The sequence below is a fragment of the Hypanus sabinus genome, chromosome 22, assembly GCF_030144855.1.
Source record: "Hypanus sabinus isolate sHypSab1 chromosome 22, sHypSab1.hap1, whole genome shotgun sequence".
NCBI classification, from domain to species: Eukaryota; Metazoa; Chordata; class Chondrichthyes; order Myliobatiformes; family Dasyatidae; genus Hypanus; species Hypanus sabinus.
The window spans coordinates 59,621,422-59,639,538 of record NC_082727.1 but is presented as its reverse complement, the minus strand read 5'-3'; the positions used below and the strand labels follow the sequence as shown (position 1 = coordinate 59,639,538).

The following is an 18,117-nucleotide window of genomic DNA, read 5'->3' as shown; positions in this document are numbered from 1 at the left end:
ACATCGTTTTGTGTAGTTGTATATATGTACACTCAGATGACAATAAACTTGAACTTGAACTCCCTGCCACCCGTCATAGATATTTCTCAGGAGAACTGTGTACGCAGGGCCCTTAGTATTATCCAAGATCCCACCCATCTATCCAGCATCCTCTCTGACTTTCTACCATCAGGCAGGAGACTGATGCATGAAGACAAGAACGGTCAGGATGGGAAACAGATTCTGTCCCCAGGCCATTAGGCTTCTGAACTCCCTGTCAATGGCTAATCTATTCTGTACCTTACAATATTTAATTTATGCACTTTACTTTGTTTATTTATGCATAATTCATCTGTAGATTTTATCCTAAGTTATTGTGTGTATTATATGTGTTATGTGAACTATTCTGCTTTATGCTGTTTCGGAAGAATATCCTGTTTGATGGTATATGTGTATATAGTTAAATGACAATAAACTCGATTTGACTTGCACCATCATGAGAAAAACAGACTTTAGTTCCAAAATGGCCAACAGAACTCATGGTCAATAATTAGTGTGACCCACCAAATTTGACATAAGTTTGTACTTCTGAATATAATCACTGATGCCTCCCCCATAAACTGATATCTCTGATTATAATCACTAATGCCTTCTTCTTTATCTAACAATACAGCAATTTCTGGTTAATTGGGACACACAAGGACCAGTACATTTTGGTTAATTAAGTGACTGCCCAATTAGCTGAAGTTTCATGGAAATAAAAAGGTATGATTACTTAAGTTTATAATTACTGGGGATGTAGAGTGGATAAACTCCCACGACCGATTCAATGCTCTCAGCGACATGTGTCTCAAATAGTCTCTGACAACCAAGTCCAGCTCCTGACCCTCGCATGTGGCTTAGTTACTAAGCCCAGCGGAACTGCTTCTACTGACAGGATAAGGAGCAGAGACAGGTTACTGGCACCTTAGAACCAGTCGCTTCACCTGGATGGGGCTCATCAGCTAAGGTTGGAGAAGGAAAGCCTTGACCTCAAATCTCCACTGCTTTGTGGCTATACCCACTCATGGGGAAGGCTTTGGGAATAAATCCTGAGGAAAAATCTGGAGCTTCAATCCCCAAGGCAGTCCTACACTGAGTTCAACATTGACTGGCAACTCCTCTGATGCTGCTGGTGCCAAACTGCGTCGGTCTCTGCCGTTTCTTTAGATTCATCCAGCTCCACAGGCTGCAGCTTGCTCTCCATATCTTACTGCCCTGGCTTGCATATCATATGCAGACAGTTGGGGATTGTCGACACCAACAAACTAGGCCTCAATATAAAAGACAAACTACAATTTATCTGAATACCAAATTAATTAAAATACAGAACAAATTAGAACACTACCAATACCACAGGAGGTTGTCTGTCATATGTGAGGAGAGCTGTTGCACAGGGGTTGTTACGTTCCCTCAGCCTCAGACATCTGGAACAGTAGTACAAGTAGTCATCACAACTGATCTTTACTGGTAGTAGTGGGTAACGATAACATTTTCTGTGCCTTGTCATGCCCTTCGTTTTCTATGGAGCATTGTAGTACAGCCTTCCTGGCCATTGGACCTCACCGTAGATCTCATTTGGCCAGTCCACTGGGGCTGATGTAAGACAGACATGCCCCTATCTCGCCGAGGTATGAAGTATGAGACCTGCTGGCTACCCTCACCTGGTTGAGCCCACCTGTTGAAGTGGTGTATCGGGGTGTGGCCATTGTCACATGCCAACAGCAACTTGGTGCCACAGGTGGGGACTGAGTGTCTGGTGGGTCCAAAGGTAGCTTTCAGGATGATTCCTTCTAGTTTCTAACTTGTTGAAGTAGTGAAATCATTTCATTTTCATTCCCGGCTGTTTCTGGCATTTCCAAGCCTGAATGTTTGAAATCACAGTGAATAAAACAATTCTGAATTGTCTTACTGCTTATTTCTTGTCAACTGTCAGTGACAGAAATCACTGTTTTCTGAACACAAATACACCCTTCCGATGCTATTTACAAACTAAACACCATGTAGAGTGCCATGCAAGTGCACTCAACTGACGCTAGTTAGACACTTTGACAACAGTCTCCTGTCACAGTTAATCAGCAGAGTGTCCCAAATAAACAAAGGTAATCCAGGCTAATTTCTCAATTAGATTTTGTTCTTTAATAGTTTGTCCCAAGTGAGGGGCTGTCCCGATTAACAGGTAGCCCAGTTAACAGGAATCCACTGTATTTTTTTCCACTTTTGCTCCGTGAGCTTGATTTATAAGCAATAAAATTCACACAATCATTGTTTTTACATAAATCATCTACTTTTTCTTGCTCTTGATCACACCGTCAAGGCTCATCTTTCTTAAATAACTGGTGAAACAATGTCAACATTGTGGCAATTTGCAGTAGAAACCTAATTGGATTATTCACAGAAATTAGTGCTCTATAACATTTCTGGGTTTCTGATCCCAATGATAGCCTCAGCTTTCTCTTCAAATGGCTGTAGCCTGTTTCAACCAACTTTCAAAGCTAATCAATCTTTTTGCGTTCTTATGAAAACCACTCTGATTTTCAAAGCAATGTTGTATCCATTGGGGTGGCGGAGTGGAGCTACATCTCTACAAACAGAGGTGTAAGTTGCTTCTTCCTTCCTGTAGCCTTCTAGCCACCCTTGGGCAAGTTGTAGCCCCAAAGTGAAGTCATGGGAGCAGGTAGTGGATGGTCGTATGAGCAGCTGGTGCATATCATAAATCCTGGCTATGTGACCACTGACACCAGGCAGACAATCTCTGAAGAGTATTGATAATGGCTGGGGTCACCAGTGTTGTAAAGATACTGCCCAGAAGAAGCCAATCTGTGAAACAATTGACCAAGGACAATCATACTGATAGAGCATTAGTGCAAACAGAATGGTAGAAACAATGACCCAGCTCCAACACTGAGGCATGTGGCAGGGAATGATAACACTGGAAGAGCTCTGCTATGGATCCTATGGAACTCATTTAGAACAAATGCATTTGTTCAAAGCAGCAGGTTGTAAACATATTTTGTGTTTGCAAACCTAAAAACAGAATTGCAAATTAAGCTGTGTTGCAATAAAAGCAAAATACTTGTGGGAAAACTACACAGAAGGGAGAATTTGACATCACTGAGGCAAATGGCTGAAGCAAATAGCTGAGGAAATAAAGTGCTTAAGAGCTTAAAAAAGTAACTCTTAAATAAAAACAAATATTGTGCTTTGCCCTCTGATAACACCTGAAATGTTGATGCTGACTTGTCAGGAAGGAAACTCTTCACTAGATTGGATGTGTTCCAGCCATTGCCCTTCTTGTACTGGAAAGATGGTGGTGCACTCAGACATAGCAGCCACTCCAGGTCCAACCAAAGGTGTAATTGTTCACCCTTTGTGCTTTTTTTATGATTGCCAGACACTGCTGGTTATGAAGAACATTAAGAACTGCAGGTTTACCCCATTGGTGAGGCTTGATAGCAATAGGGTTGGACTTGCTGAGTACCGTTGTTGTGTTGTTGCTTGGACTCGCTGCATACCGTTGTGCCGAGGTGGTGCGCAGTCCAACAAAAGGTGCAAGCGATTGGCTTGGACGTTTTTCTTCTGATCACAAGACTCTGCTGGACATTAATAATGTTGAGTATTGCAAGTCCAGTTCACCGTTTCGTTGGCATGACCAATGGTGGAGGAGCTGTGTTGTGGTGAGGACTAATCCCTCATGCCCTGGGGGTCACTGGCTGCAGCTCCCCAGGAGGAGATGTCGAGGCAGTGTGGGAGAGTGCTGACATGTGTGCAAAGTTGGGGGTTGGCCTTCCCACCAATGTCACCCTTCAGTGTTTGCTCGGTGCTGGCCTCTAGTGTTTGCAGAGTGGAAGAACAAGCTGGATCAGGACAACATCCCATGCACCATCATTCTCCAATGACCAATTGACCTACTAATCGGTATGTCATTAGACTGTGGGAGGTAACTGTAGCACCCGGAGAAAACTTACACATTCACAGAAAGAACATACAAGCTTTTTAGAGATGGCACCGAAACTGGTCTCCGAATTCTGGTACCCTGAACTGGGATAGTGTTGCACTCACTGCTATGCTACTGCTACTGTGACATCTCCAACCCCATTCTCAAATACCACTTCCAATCCTATTTTCCTACCTTCTCCCCTAACCTTTGACACCATTACTAATCAAGGACCTATCAATCTCTGCTTTAAATATACCTAGGGGGAAGATATGTCTCTGCCAAAGGAGGTGTAAATGCTCCTTTTTCCATTAGCTTGCAGGTCACCCTTGGGCAAGGTCACCCCACCCCACCCCCCCAGATCAGGGTCACGTGAAGCCATGGGAGCAGGTGGTGGATGGTTGTACGAACAGCTGGTGTATCTCACAAGTCCTGATCATGCGACCACTGATGCCAGGCAGACATTATCTAAATAATATTAATAATGGCTGGGGTCACCCATCTTGTAAAGAAACTGCCCAGAAGAAGGCGATGGCAAAACACTTCTGTAGAAAAAATTGCCAAGACTGGTCATGGTCAAGGCCATGATAGCCCACATCATACGACATGGCACATGATGCTGATGATGAATGACTTGGCTTTCACAGACACTTTGTGCTGCTACTCTCTCTTCCTTCCTTGGCCTCAAATCTGTTCTTCAGATGCTGTGGTCACAGAGAGAACTAGAAATGTCATCCGGAGTGAACAGGACAAAACAGTCTGTGAGGCTTCAACTCTGAACTGCAGTAATATGCATTAGGGCTCATTCAAATTCTGCAAACTATGCTGTGCCCTCTTAACTACAAAAATGCATTTATCTAACAGCTATGAAATAGTTATGAATCATCATACAAACCGTAGGAGCAGTGGAAAGAAAATCAATCAATGTTTGCATGAGCGGTTATAATTTGCTGAGCTTTTGGAAATCAGATTTATAGATTCTTCTGAAGTTGGGATAGATTCAAAAGACCAAAAGGCCACCTTATGTGTTATTGAATTATATGAGTCTCTTTATATTTGATGGGCAATTGTGAAAACCTTATGTGAAAATATGAGACTAGTGGGTCCCTGGGAGCATGGGAGTAAACAGAATGGCACTGGTGATTCATGGCAAGGTTTTACAGGCAGCTCAGAAAACATAGATGTACTTTTAGCGAGCCTGGAGGTTAGGTTGCCAACATTTCATCACCAGTTGATTTGACATCATCAGAGTGCAATTGAGTGTTGTCTCTGAGAAACGTTTGCAACTAAATCTCCAGGCTTGGCGAACAACCCTTCAAACAAGCAGCTAGCCCGAGCTATCAACCTTCTCTTTCATTTCATATACATACTTTGATAATAAATGGACTTTGAACTTTGAAGAACACATTTAGAATAATTTTAAAACAGAAAAACTTAAAGCATTAACAACAAAAACTAATTGATTAAAAGTGATTAATATCTGAATCTTAACTCAATTCCTCCAGCTGTCTCTCTCCTTTGGAATGAAAGGAGTTGATTTTGCTTTTCCAGGTTAACCTGGTATGGGTTCAGTGAACAGATTCCCAAAATTACAAATTTCAGAGTTATATGGGGACGCAAGCTTTGATTAATCCCAGGGATAGCCTGAATGTTTATGTTCTTTTACCATATTCCACAAGGAATCAAAGCAAAGACCAGAAGTAGAGCATAAATGGCAAATCCATCAAGAAGTTCAAGCCCTCTGCATTTAGGCAAGCTTGTGCAGGTGTCTTGAATTTCTTGACACTTATATGATTAATGCCAGAAATTTTCAGGATAATCCATATCAGTGTATTTCTCCCTCTCACTGTTTCTCTAAGTTCTCAGAGGAGAAATAGTTTCTATTCTCTTCAAATACCCATGATACGCATCACTTCATAATCTATTTTGTATCCTTCTACCTGAAATTACCATTAATATGGATGCATAACAAAGAACCCATGACATATTATGGTTTGTCTATTAGCTGATATATCTATTACTTTCTCAGTTAACTTGTAATTAATCTCACTCTAACCATGTCTTACACCTTCTATTTCAGGGATTCCAAACTTTTTTATGCCATGGACCCCTACCATTAAATGAGGGATCCATGGACCCCAGGATGGGAACACCTGATCTATTTATACATTTCATATATAAGAAATAAAGTCAATTCAATTCATAGAGAAATGCAGTTTGTGTCTTTTTTCTGAATATGTTTTGTAAAATTTAATTTCAGGAACTGGTCAAAATATAACCTTTTAGAGTACCATGGATAAATTTATTTTCTGAACATAAAGCTGAGGTTCTTGCAGTATTTCACAATCCATTAACAATTTGTGATATTTATCTTGTGTGTAATGTGCTTTGTTGCTGAAATATTCAAGGGATCACTGATATTAGATTGTATCTTATTAAGTCATTACTTGTTCTTACACATATTCTCAGAAGCAGCAACTGTCTAAACCACTATTGTCCCTTGTGGATAAAAAAAAAGGGATTTAATTTAATTTTGCAAAAACAGTCCCAGTAACTCCACATAATTATACGTTAACAACATAAGATCATGAATGGTAGGAGTGGGTGTAGCTCACTCATCCTCTTGAGCCTGATCTACCATTTGATAAATTGAGCTAATCCTGGCCTATAAGCACGTAAGAAATGAGGACAGAAATGGAAATGATCATTTTGCAATAAAACTGATACATCATTCAATTCTGAATTCAGTTCTGAGGAAGGGTCTCGGGCCGAAGTGTCGACAGTGCTTCTCCTTATAGATGCTGCCTGATCTGCTGTGTTCCACCAGCATTTTGTGTGTGTTGTCATCATTCAATTCTGATCATTTAGCTTGCAATACAACTAATCCAATCACACAAAGGTGACATTATTCTGCAGAGGAAGTTACCTACATAATAATTCATTCTATTCACTGATGCACCATCAATAACTCTCGGAGATGGGAGGCAAACAATAGGCTTTTATTATCTGCAAGAGACCACGATTAGTAGCAAGAGAGCACCACACAACATCCTGGAGACTGAGGGAGGAGCAGTGCCTCCAATCACCTTTATACAGGGGTCTGTGGGAGGAGCCACAGGAGCAGTCAGCGGGGGGTGGGGGGGCATATCCAGACAGGTATATGTAGTTCACCACATTCACACAAATATTTTAATGTAGGAAAATCATTTGTGGGCAACTTGGAGATCTAAAATAATATCCTCCACCTGAATGTTATTTAAAAAAGCACTGCCAAACTCATCATTACAGTCAGATGTCGTACTTTCCCCCAAATGTAGTATTTGATTTAGAAATCAATGTTCTGATTGACTGTGAGTTCAAAAGCTTAGAGAGCAATGCTGCGCTTTAACTGATAAATCTAGATTGTTATCCTTTAACTTGTTGGAAAGTTCACCAAAGCTTTTATACCTGCAATAATTGTGATCACCAATGCCATATTTGCTGGGATTTTGCATGTGAGTACCAATGGCTTCTTTGAGTAGCAGGTTAGAGCTCCAGTACAGACACCTCCTCCCCTGTTCAGTTTGCTTTACACGACCTCTGTATGACACGCCATTACCCTGGTAACATTCATTTGGTGCTGTAGAGAAAGAAAGCACAAATGAAGAGAGTATAAATAAGGACTTCACTAAGTTTAAGCATCTTGGGTTTTGAAAATAATTTTGGAGGTAACACATCATGGGTAATAAGATGCCTGATACAAGGTACAGACAAGAGCTTGAAGTAATTGTATCCAAGTGCCAGTGTGGAGTTTTTCATCTCTAACCATGTTCCAATAAACCTGATTGATATGTTGATGGCTATTTCTGTAAATATAAAGAGCAAGTTTCATGTATGTAACTCATTAGTTTATTACCAACTCTCTGCTCAGAATAAATAATAAATTCAAAATATCTTTGGAAACTTTGAAATGATTTGTGTTTAAAAATTATTACTGTCAATACCAATGGATAAGAACATAACAAGATTTTTAAAAATCTTTTTTAATGCAGGTTTATGGATTAAATCAAATCCATGGATGTTTCTTGTGAGTGCGATATCCTCCACTGAAACAACTGATATTTGAAGAGCTCAATAAATATTTGCTTTCCCGTTGCTTCACCAGGTTTTAGAGTGTGCCGATGAAGCAGTGGCAGTTTTTTTTACATTCCCAGTGTGAAGGTCTAGGTTAATGGATATAGGCTAACTGGTAAAATCAGGTCAGCAGTGCTGAGCATATTGGACTTTGGATTCTTTTCAGAACATCTACACTCACAAAGCTTGTTTTATTTTTCATCATCCATATGTCCAAGATGTGCACCCATGTTTAAATGGTGTGTCACTTCAGAATACTTTACAGTAGGTAAATAAAAGGGTAATTCCTCCTCACATGCATATACAGTATGTATATATCTACATTACGGAAATCTGATGGCAGAAAGGAACAAGCTATTCCTGAAAATTCTGCTCCAAATTATAGATCTTGCCACTTAATGGAGTCAGGGTCAGCAATAGGAAATGGCCATAGACACTCCAACGAAACTGCCTGGATTTGCAAGGATCCTATCTGGATAACAGGAACTATTAAACAATGTTACCAAGGTGAACGTGTTTAGATTAGACATCAGCCCCAACTAGTATGATTAGTAATTTTACCGATTTCACATAGCTCTCCTCTGAATGATCCGACACAGTGACAAGTGAAAGATTTTTTCTTCCCAGCTTTGCATGTAGCTCCATTTTTACAAGGATTAGGGTTACATGGTGCAGTTGCTGGTAAGACAAAATTGTTAAAAATAATTATTTGAGAGCAGAGGAAGATTATGAGGGAAGCAACATAAGAACTAGGAGCCGGAGTAGACCACCTGGCTGTCGAGCCTACTCCGCCATTCAGTAAGATCATGGCTGACCTGACCTGATCTGAAGCAAGAATGACTTTTAAAAAGGATAAAGCTAGAAGCATGCAGCAAGTCCATCAGCACCTGTGAAGAGAAGCATTGATAGAAGATTTACATCATCAAAACCGGGAAGGAGACATTTTAACTAACCAAATAGATTTCACCAGACTGTTGATTAATCACAATTGACAAGAGAAGCTGATGTAATTTAAAGATTCTGAGGGATGAGTTATACATGCATCTGGAAAGACTGGGGTTAATTAGGAATTGTCAGCATGGCTTTGTATGTGGAGATCTTGTTTTATGAACTGGGTTTTGAATCATGTGACCAGGAACATTGATGAGGACTGGGTGGTAGACATGCCTTAAATGTATTTCAGTAAGTCATTTGATATAGTTGCACATGCTTGGCTGTGGGAAGGTTAGGTTGCATGGAATCCAGAACTAGTCAAGAGTAGAGGGATACAGTATAACTTCCCTACTGTGAGGATACCACCAAGAGGACCTTTTATTTACTATCTAAATGGAGTCAAGTTAGGAAAAGGGGAAGTACAACGAGATCTAGGTGTTCTTGTACATCAGTCAATGAAAGCAAGCATGCAGGTACATCAGGCAGTGAAGAAAGCTAATGGCATGCTGGCCTTTATAACAAGAGGAATTGAGTATAGGAGTAAAGAGGTCCTTCTGCAGCTGTACAGGGCCCTGGTGAGACCCCCACCTGGAGTATTGTGTGCAGTTTTGGTCTCCAAATTTGAGGAAGGACATTCTTGCTATTGAGGGAGTGCAGCATAGGTTCACAAGGTTAATTCCCGGAATGGCGGGACTGTCATAGGTTGAAAGATTGGAGCGACTGGGCTTATATACACTGGAATTTAGAATGAGAGGGGATCTGATTGAAACATATAAGATTATTAAGGGATTGGACATGCTGGAGGCAGGAAGCATGTTCCCGCTGATGGGTTAGTCCAGAACTAGAGACCACAGTTTAAGAATAATGGGTAGGCCATTTAGAACAGAGATGCGGAAAAACTTTTTCACCCAGAGAATGATGGATATGTGAAATGTTCTGCCCCAGACGGCAGTGGAGGCCAAGTCTCTGGATGCATTCAAGAGAGAGTTAGATAGAGCTCTTATAAATAGCAGGGTCAAGGGATATGGGGAGAGGGCAGGAACGGGGTACTGATTGTGTATGATCAGCCATGATCACAGTGAATGGCAGTGCTGGCTAGAAGGGCCGAATGACCTACTCCTGCACCTACTGTTTATTGTCTCTTGTCTATTGACCACAACCTTGTTGTGGTTTGGAGGCTTGTGTGCCTCAATGACCTGGAGAACTATGCTAGCTGGAGTCAGGGCCTTATGCTTCGGCTTTAGGTTGGGTCACCCATGCCAAACAGTTCAAAGGGTAGAGGTCAGACTAAGAGGGGTCCACTGGTTCTCCAGTTTCAGGGGTTCAGTTCAGGGCATCTAATCAAACAAGACCTGTTACAGAAATAGCGATGAAGAATCTTTTGACATCTGAGTGTGACAGTTTTCCTGGGTCTCCATCTAGGACTTGCATAGCTGACAGTAGTGAAGACCGAGTGAACACTACTGATACGATGAAGGAAGCCCTGAACACCAGCAGATGGAAGACCTTCACTGCTACCTAAACGCCAGTAAGTAAGTATTGTGAGGATACTTGTAGATATCTGTATCAGATAGGTCTTCTTTTGAGTTTAGAGCTTTGTGGACAGGAAACCAATACCATCAAATGGGTGAAGAAGGCTTTTGGCTTGTTAGCCTTCATCAGTCAGAGTTCTGAGTGTAAAAGTTGTGAGGTCATGGTGCAGTTGTACAAGATACTGGTGAGTCTGCATTGTTTCTGGTTTGGTCACTCTGCCGCAGGAAAGATGTTATAAACTGAAAAGTGTACAGAAAATACTTATAAGGATGTTGGCTGGACCTAAAGGACTGAGTTATAGGGTGAGGACTTTATTCCTTAAAATGTAGGAGACTGAAAGGTGATCATATAGAGGACATAAAATCATGAGGGCCACAGATAGGACAAATACCAACAGTCTTTTCTTTCCCTGGACTGGAGACTCCAGAACTCGAAGGCTTAAGGTGAGAGGGGAAAGACTTAATAGGAACTTGAAGGAAAACTTGTCCATAGCATGAGTGATATGTGTATAGAATGATCTATCAGAAGAGGTGACTAAGGCAAGTATAATAGCAACTTTTAAAGACGTGAGAGAAGGTGGGAAGATCAACTAGTTCAATCCACAAACTGAAGTGAGAGATTGAAAACATGTCATACCAAAAAGGGGAAGAAAAAAGAAGAAAAACATAGGGAAGTTAGCCATTATTAAAATAGAAGATGGACGGGTGACAGAGACTGGAAAATCAAGGAGGCTGCACAACTTGTTACTCAGGCCATATGGCAGACAAATGCTCAGTTGAAAGACAAAATATTGTTCCAGAAATGCATTGAAGATTCTAGTTTACTAAAACCATCTTTCAAAAAGTTTAACATCAATGAAAAGAAAAAGTTAAACCAAACCCATGGATGTCATGAAAGGGAAATACTTATTTTTTTCTATATTTAAACATGAGATCCTGTTATTAGGAATAGACTAAACATCATCAACAGGCATCCTGTCAGGGGATGGACAAGCATTCTTTCTATCAAGGGTTTTAAGTCATCACAGAAACACCTGCAGCATACCAGGAGAGTATTTTTTTTCAACACTTTGGGGTAAGTTAGTTCCATAATGCTGCTTTTTGCATTTAACCTTAGAAGTTTCTCACTTCAAGAACTGTCTAAATCCCTTTTAATATTAATTTATGGAACACATATCCTCCATTTTTTTCCAATGGAACGTTCCCAATCTCAGCATTTCCTCACTTCCCTCGATCCCTTTTGCCAATAGATCTATGATCTTCAGTACTAACCCATCGCTAAAGGCAATCAATTTTTATTCTATTCACTTTGCTAAAGTTTTTCATCAACCCAAGACTCTATTGGATCACATTTTTGTCTTCTGGTAGCAACATAAACAGTTCTAACATTTCCAGTTTCTGAAGTACCTCATGCATATGTAAGTACATCTTGACCGTCCTACATTGCTTGCTTACCAAGGTCTTTTACATTGAAATCAGGTGTTGTGCTCAATTCTTTTCAATAATTTATAAACTTCTAGTTTTGCCTTTAAGTCCATTCGTTATATACACTCTGAAATAATCCACTTAATATGCTTATCAGCTTTACCTGCCTTCTTCACAAATTTGCATATAAAAATATAAGGATCTCTCATCTCATGTACATATTTCACCTCTTGCCCTTTATTGCAAGGGTTGCCAGCCTTTTCTGTGCCATGGACCCCTACCACTAACGGAGGAGTCTGTGGACACCAGGTTGGAAACCCCTCAGAATCAGGTTTATTATGTGCAGTGAAATTTGTTAACTTCACTGCAGCAGTTCAATTCATTACATGATAACTCAGAAAGAAAAAAAAACTAAATCAATTAGAGTAAGTATATATATGTATACTGAATAAATTAAAATTAGTGCAATGACAGAAATGATACATATTTTTTAGAAAGTAAGGTAGTGTTCATAGGTTCAATGTCCATTTAGAATCATATGGCAGAGGGGAAGAAGCTGTTCCTGAATCATTGAGTGTGTGCCTTTAGGCTTCTGTATGTCCTTTCTGATGGTAACAATGAGAACAGGCCATGCCCTGTTCTCATTGTTAAGTACCCTATGGTTCTTAATAATGGGCCTTTCTGAGGTACCGCTCCTTGAAGATGTAGAAACATAGAAATATAGAAAATAGGTGCAGCAGTAGGCCATTTGGCCCTTTAAGCCTGCACTGCCATTCAGTATGATCATGGCTGATCATCCAACTCAGAACCCTGTACCTGCTTTTTCTCCAGAACTCAGAACCCTGTACCTCCCTCACCTTAAGCCTCTGCCTCAAGTTCTTGAGTCCCCAACCCAGGGAAAATAGAAGACAATTGGTATTTGTCCTACTTATGGCCCTCATGATTTTATGTACTCTATATGATCACCTTTCAGTTTCCTACACTACAAGGAATAAAGTCCTCGCCTGTCTAACCTTTCCTTATAATTTAGTCCTTCAAGTCCAGCCAACATCCTTATAAATATTTTCTGCAAATTTTCAGTTTATAGGAATAAAGTCCTAACCTATTCAATCTTTCCTTATACCTCAGGTCTTCTAGACTCAGCAATGTCCTTGTAAATTTTCTCTGTACTATTTCAATCTTATTTACATCTTTTCTGTAGATAGGTGACCAAAACTGCACACAATACTTCAATGTCTACCCTATGCTTATCCTCCCAAAGTGGATCATTTCACATTCCACTGGACTGAAATCAGTTGCTACCTTGCTCATTTCATTCTATCTATACCCTTTACAGCCTGTTAACAAATATTTTTTCTCCAAGATTTGCATCATTTGCAACTTTATACTGCCTGCTCCTTCCAGTTGGTCCAGGCCGTTTATAAAAACTGAAAAGAGTGCTGGATGGAAAAGTAATTCTTTTGACTTCAGCCAAATGCCTCCCTGTCTAAAGGAATCCTCCCATCGCCATCGTTTGTTTATTAAGTAAATTTTGTATGAAAAGTTAATCCTTGGTCACTGCTTCTAAATGGCTGGAAGAGCTGATTGTACCTACTTTTTCAAAATAACTCCAGGTCAATAGTCAAAGTGGATATAGTTTGGCTCAAGGTTATTGGTGGTAACGAAGGACAAAGGTTTTCTCTCGTGCATCTGTACCCCACTTTCTCCTCCATTCCAAGACAGTGCACATTTTTAAGCACTCCCTCTTACACCCATTGTTACAGTCTTGAATGCCATCTGAATTTTATCAAACAATTTAATTGTTAGCCAGACACCATGGTAGTGTAGTGGTATAGGAAAATACTTTACAGTATCAGTGACCCGGATTCAGTTCCTGCCTCTGCCTGTAAGGAGCTTGTATGTTCTCCATGTGACAGTGTGGGTTTTCTCTGCGTGCTCCTCTCAGTGATTCATCCCACAGTTCAAGGACGTACCAGTTGAGAGGTTAATTGGTCATTATAAATTGTCCCATGATTAGACTAGGGTTAAATTGGAGATTGCTGGGCAGCAAGGCCTATTTTGTGCTGTATCTCAGTAAATAAATAAAACTCGTTAGTCAGCTTGCCAATTCAGATTTGTAGCTCTCCCTGATGAATCCATTCCTTTACAACTGATAGTTTATTTTGTCTCTGATAATGGCTTCCAATAAATTCCTCACTACTAATATTAAACTGGTAGTTTATTGGTTTTCCTTTATCTTAAACAACATTAGACATTCTAAACTATACTGTCCTCCAGTTTCTCCCTTGCATCTAGTGAAGATTGAAATGTTGTGACCAATGCCTACTCTATTTAAAGATTCATCCCTAAGTTTATTTCCAATCTTTGCTTTATTTTGATCTAGTTTTTTTAAAAGGATCATCTTCTAAGTAAATTAATAAGAGGGCGAATAATAGAGAGAACATTTAATTAAGAACGCATAAAAATAAACTTCAGTTTCTTATAGGAAACTACAGTGCTGTCTCAGAATTACAGGCCCTCAGGTTCAATCCTGCCCGTAGGAACAATTTAAGCAGAGCTTGCATATTCCCTCGACGAATGTCTCTGGTTTCCCCTGTGAGCTTCTATTTGCTCCCACATCTCAGAGCTGCTGCTTGGTTTAGGGTGAAAGGTGAAAAGATTAAGGGGAAAATGAAGGGAATCTTCTTCACTCAGATGATTGTGAGAATGTGGAAAAAGCTGCCAGTGCAAGTAGTGCATGCTAGCTTGATTGTATGAATGGCTATGGTCCACGTACAAGATGGTGGGAGTTGGCAATTTAAATGGTTCAACATGGACTGGATGGGCCAAAAGGCTTGTTGCTAGGTTATGCTTCTTTATGACTTCTGTAAATTAACCCTTGAAACAGATTAGTGGCAAAAAAAGATAAAAAGGTATGAGTGAAAGACAGCAGGTTGCAAGGGGACAAGGAAATGAGGAGTGAGGAAAGAGATTGCTGTGCACCTTTCACTCTCAGCTGCACTGGTGTGTGGCTGCGCATTAACTGAAATGCTCTTGTGCACATAGCTTAAGTTGCCACACAACTATATAAACATTTAAAATGCCACACATTTTCCAGGCCATGTAAAAATTTCCTGCTCAGGACAATGGTTGGTCTGTGCAGCTTTAAAAAAAATTAGGGGGAATGTTGCTGCTTTGTAGCCTTGTTCTGTTTTGTATTAAGACATGAAATTATGATTCTACACACAAAGACTGAACAGCACTGATTGAATTCATACTTCTATTTTTATGGCTTTGCTGGTTTAGTCACTCATTTTATGAGCTATTCAGTAATGCTTTGTCACTGAGTAAAGTTAGATCATTGAAAACCAACCCACTACTCTCATTTCTGCCCATATAAACCTACAGTACCTCTGAACCTACGAACTGTAAATGAGAGAAATGAGCCCATTTCAGATTTCAAAAGATTTTATGATTTGTAATAAAACATATCTTACCTTTTCTGCATCCTGGGAGTATGTACGGGTGCTTGCATTTACATTTGTAATATGGTGGGTTGTACTGGATAATGCATTCACCATTTTTGCATGGGTTTTTCTTGCAAGGATCGTTTACTGAAAAGAAAAATTGAGAATGTACACTAATCTTCTGCATTCAGTTACTATGGGTTTATATCAACAGATCAATATTAAATAATCATAATAATGATAAATAATCAATGATATATTACATTAAATATATTACATAACAATGATAAATAATCATAATAATTTCTAGATTATTTACCACCCAAGAGCTAAATAGGGCAGCATGGTGGTGCAGTGGTTAGCACAGTGATTTATAGCACCAGCGACCTGGGTTCAACTCTTGCTGCTGCCTGTAATGAGTCTGTATGTTCACCCTGTGACCATATGGGTTTCCTCTGGCTGCAATGGGACAAATTGCTCCAGTTTCCTGCCACTGTCCTAAGATGTACCAGTCAAGTGGTCATTGAAAATTGTCCCCTGATTAGGCCAGGGTTAAATCGGGGGATTGCTAGTGGCATGGCTCAAAGAGCTGGAAGGGTCTACTCTGCGCAGTATCTCAATAAAAAAATACTTTCATAATATAGAGAGGAGATTTAATTCAAATCTTGTAAAAACTATAATCAGATTTTTTTTAAAAATCTGGTTTGATTTAAATTAGAAGGGTTATTTTTTAATATATTTCTGAAATTTGTTGATCCTTCATTAATACAATTAGTGAGTAGTAGATTTTCTAATAAACTACAAACATGTAGTCTGTCCTCAGGGCAGTTTCTGTTTAAGCTAGTTTGGATTGGCTATGGGTTTTCTTTCGCTCTTCTATCCCAGAGTTCTGCAGACCTTAACGGAAATGAACTAAACTGAACATCCCTGGACTGTTCCAATGACTCTGTGGTTTGGAGTTTTATATTCTGTGATTTTCCCTCACTTTTTTTGTTGTTTACATGATTTGTTCTCATTTTTTGCACATTGGGTGTTTGATGTTTTCTTTGAGTGGGTTCCTTGGTGTTTCTTTTGTGTCTGCCTGTGGAAAGATGAATCTCAATGTTGTATACCGCATACCTACTCTGATAATAAATGTACTTTGAACTTTGCATTTGACTTCTACTATTTTTAAAATTCCAGACCAAGTAGCATTTTATAGACAAACATTTTACATGTATTTGTTCTCAATGTCTGTGTTATTTATAGAATATTCTCTGAATGGGATTTGTTGCTTTATTCATGGTTGAATTACTACCCATAGCTGCCTTGGTAATGATGGCATCACCTTGCATTATATACCTCATTTCCATTGTGGTCCTCCAGATTAAACCACCTCATTTGATATTTTAACCTGCTTCAGAAGAATTGAGGTGTTTAATAAAGGAGCAAGGATTCCTTCTTTCTGGGAAAGAGTAGAACAGAATGAAAAGAAGTGGCACTTGCAGGGTTTGGAATGCCCTGTCATAAAGCAAATTGCTGGAAAACTGAATTATAATAGGACATACTGAGATACACAGCAGGCCAGATGGCAGGTATGAAGAAATGTTTCAGACCAATAACTGAGTAACAGAATATCCTTTGAAACTTCATCAATCCGATGGTTTAACACTTTATTTCCCATCAGCACTACCAAATCTGCTGAACATGTCTGGATTTTTGCTTTTATTTTTGACGTAATGGTGTCATGTTTCTAGTGCCTTCTGGGACTGAGGATGATGAGTTTTCAAAGTGCTCTGTTATTACTAACTGAGCAGTGATAAGGGCAACCACTTCAACTCCCCATCCTGATTATGGGATTTGCTGATGCAACATGACATAATCCCAGCAGCAAATATTGCCCGGGCAGCGGGAGAGACAGGAATGAAGCAATGTATATATTTTTTCCATCAAAAAGAATGGATGATGCCAGATTAATGAAATTGTTCAGGTTCAACATTAGATATATACTTGTACTGAGATACCAGGTTAACGATCTCCTATCATTAGAAGGTAGTTACTTGAGAGCAAGTGGAACAGAAAATGACACTCAAGAGCATTTGTTAAGTAGTAGTTCATTAGTTGGATAACACTTTGAAATGCCCAGAGGTAACAACAGGTCCTGTTTCATTAATTTGTCTTCGTTATTATCACACATTAAACAGCAGGGCAACATCTCAATATTGTAAATGGTTCTCGATCCTGCACATTGTCTTACAGTTCAGTGTGAATCCCGTCTTCAAGGGAGCAGCAGCAATTTCTTTCTTCACGATACTTTACACAAAGTACATTGTTCACTTATCCAAAAGGACAGCAGGATTAAGCCAGGAGAGCCTCACATCAGTGGTCATGAAATTACTGGAAAAAAAAACTAAGGAACAGGACATGTGTTCACTCAGCAAGGAAGTGATCTATCAGGGGAATCAGCACAGTCGAGTGCAGGGAAAATCCTCTCACACCCTAATTGAATATTTGAGAAAGTCATTAATGAAAGCAGGATGGTAGGTGTGTTATGCATGGACCAATAAGAGATCTGATTAGAAAGTTAGCTTTGAGGCCTTCCATTGGTCAGGGTAGACCATGAATGTTGCATCCCAGCGATCTACAAGATACACAAGCTAAGGCAGTACAACATGGAGAGCTAGCTGTTGCCCATGTAGCAAGATCCCCTCCCTATGCAGCAGATGAATCCAAA

At 39.8% G+C, this 18,117-nt stretch overlaps 1 protein-coding gene across 1 annotated transcript in view; it reads right to left on the bottom strand.

Moving 5' to 3' along the window:
- LOC132379714 (hyaluronan-binding protein 2-like) overlaps positions 1-18,117 on the bottom strand; it is a 69,513-nt gene that overhangs the window by 19,718 nt on the left and 31,678 nt on the right. The window contains exons 6-8 of the mRNA XM_059948004.1: positions 15,435-15,551; positions 8,630-8,746; positions 7,403-7,574 (exon numbers count right to left, since the gene is read on the bottom strand). Coding sequence (XP_059803987.1) covers positions 7,403-7,574; positions 8,630-8,746; positions 15,435-15,551 — 406 coding nt within the window. The remainder of the gene's footprint in view (positions 1-7,402; positions 7,575-8,629; positions 8,747-15,434; positions 15,552-18,117) is intronic.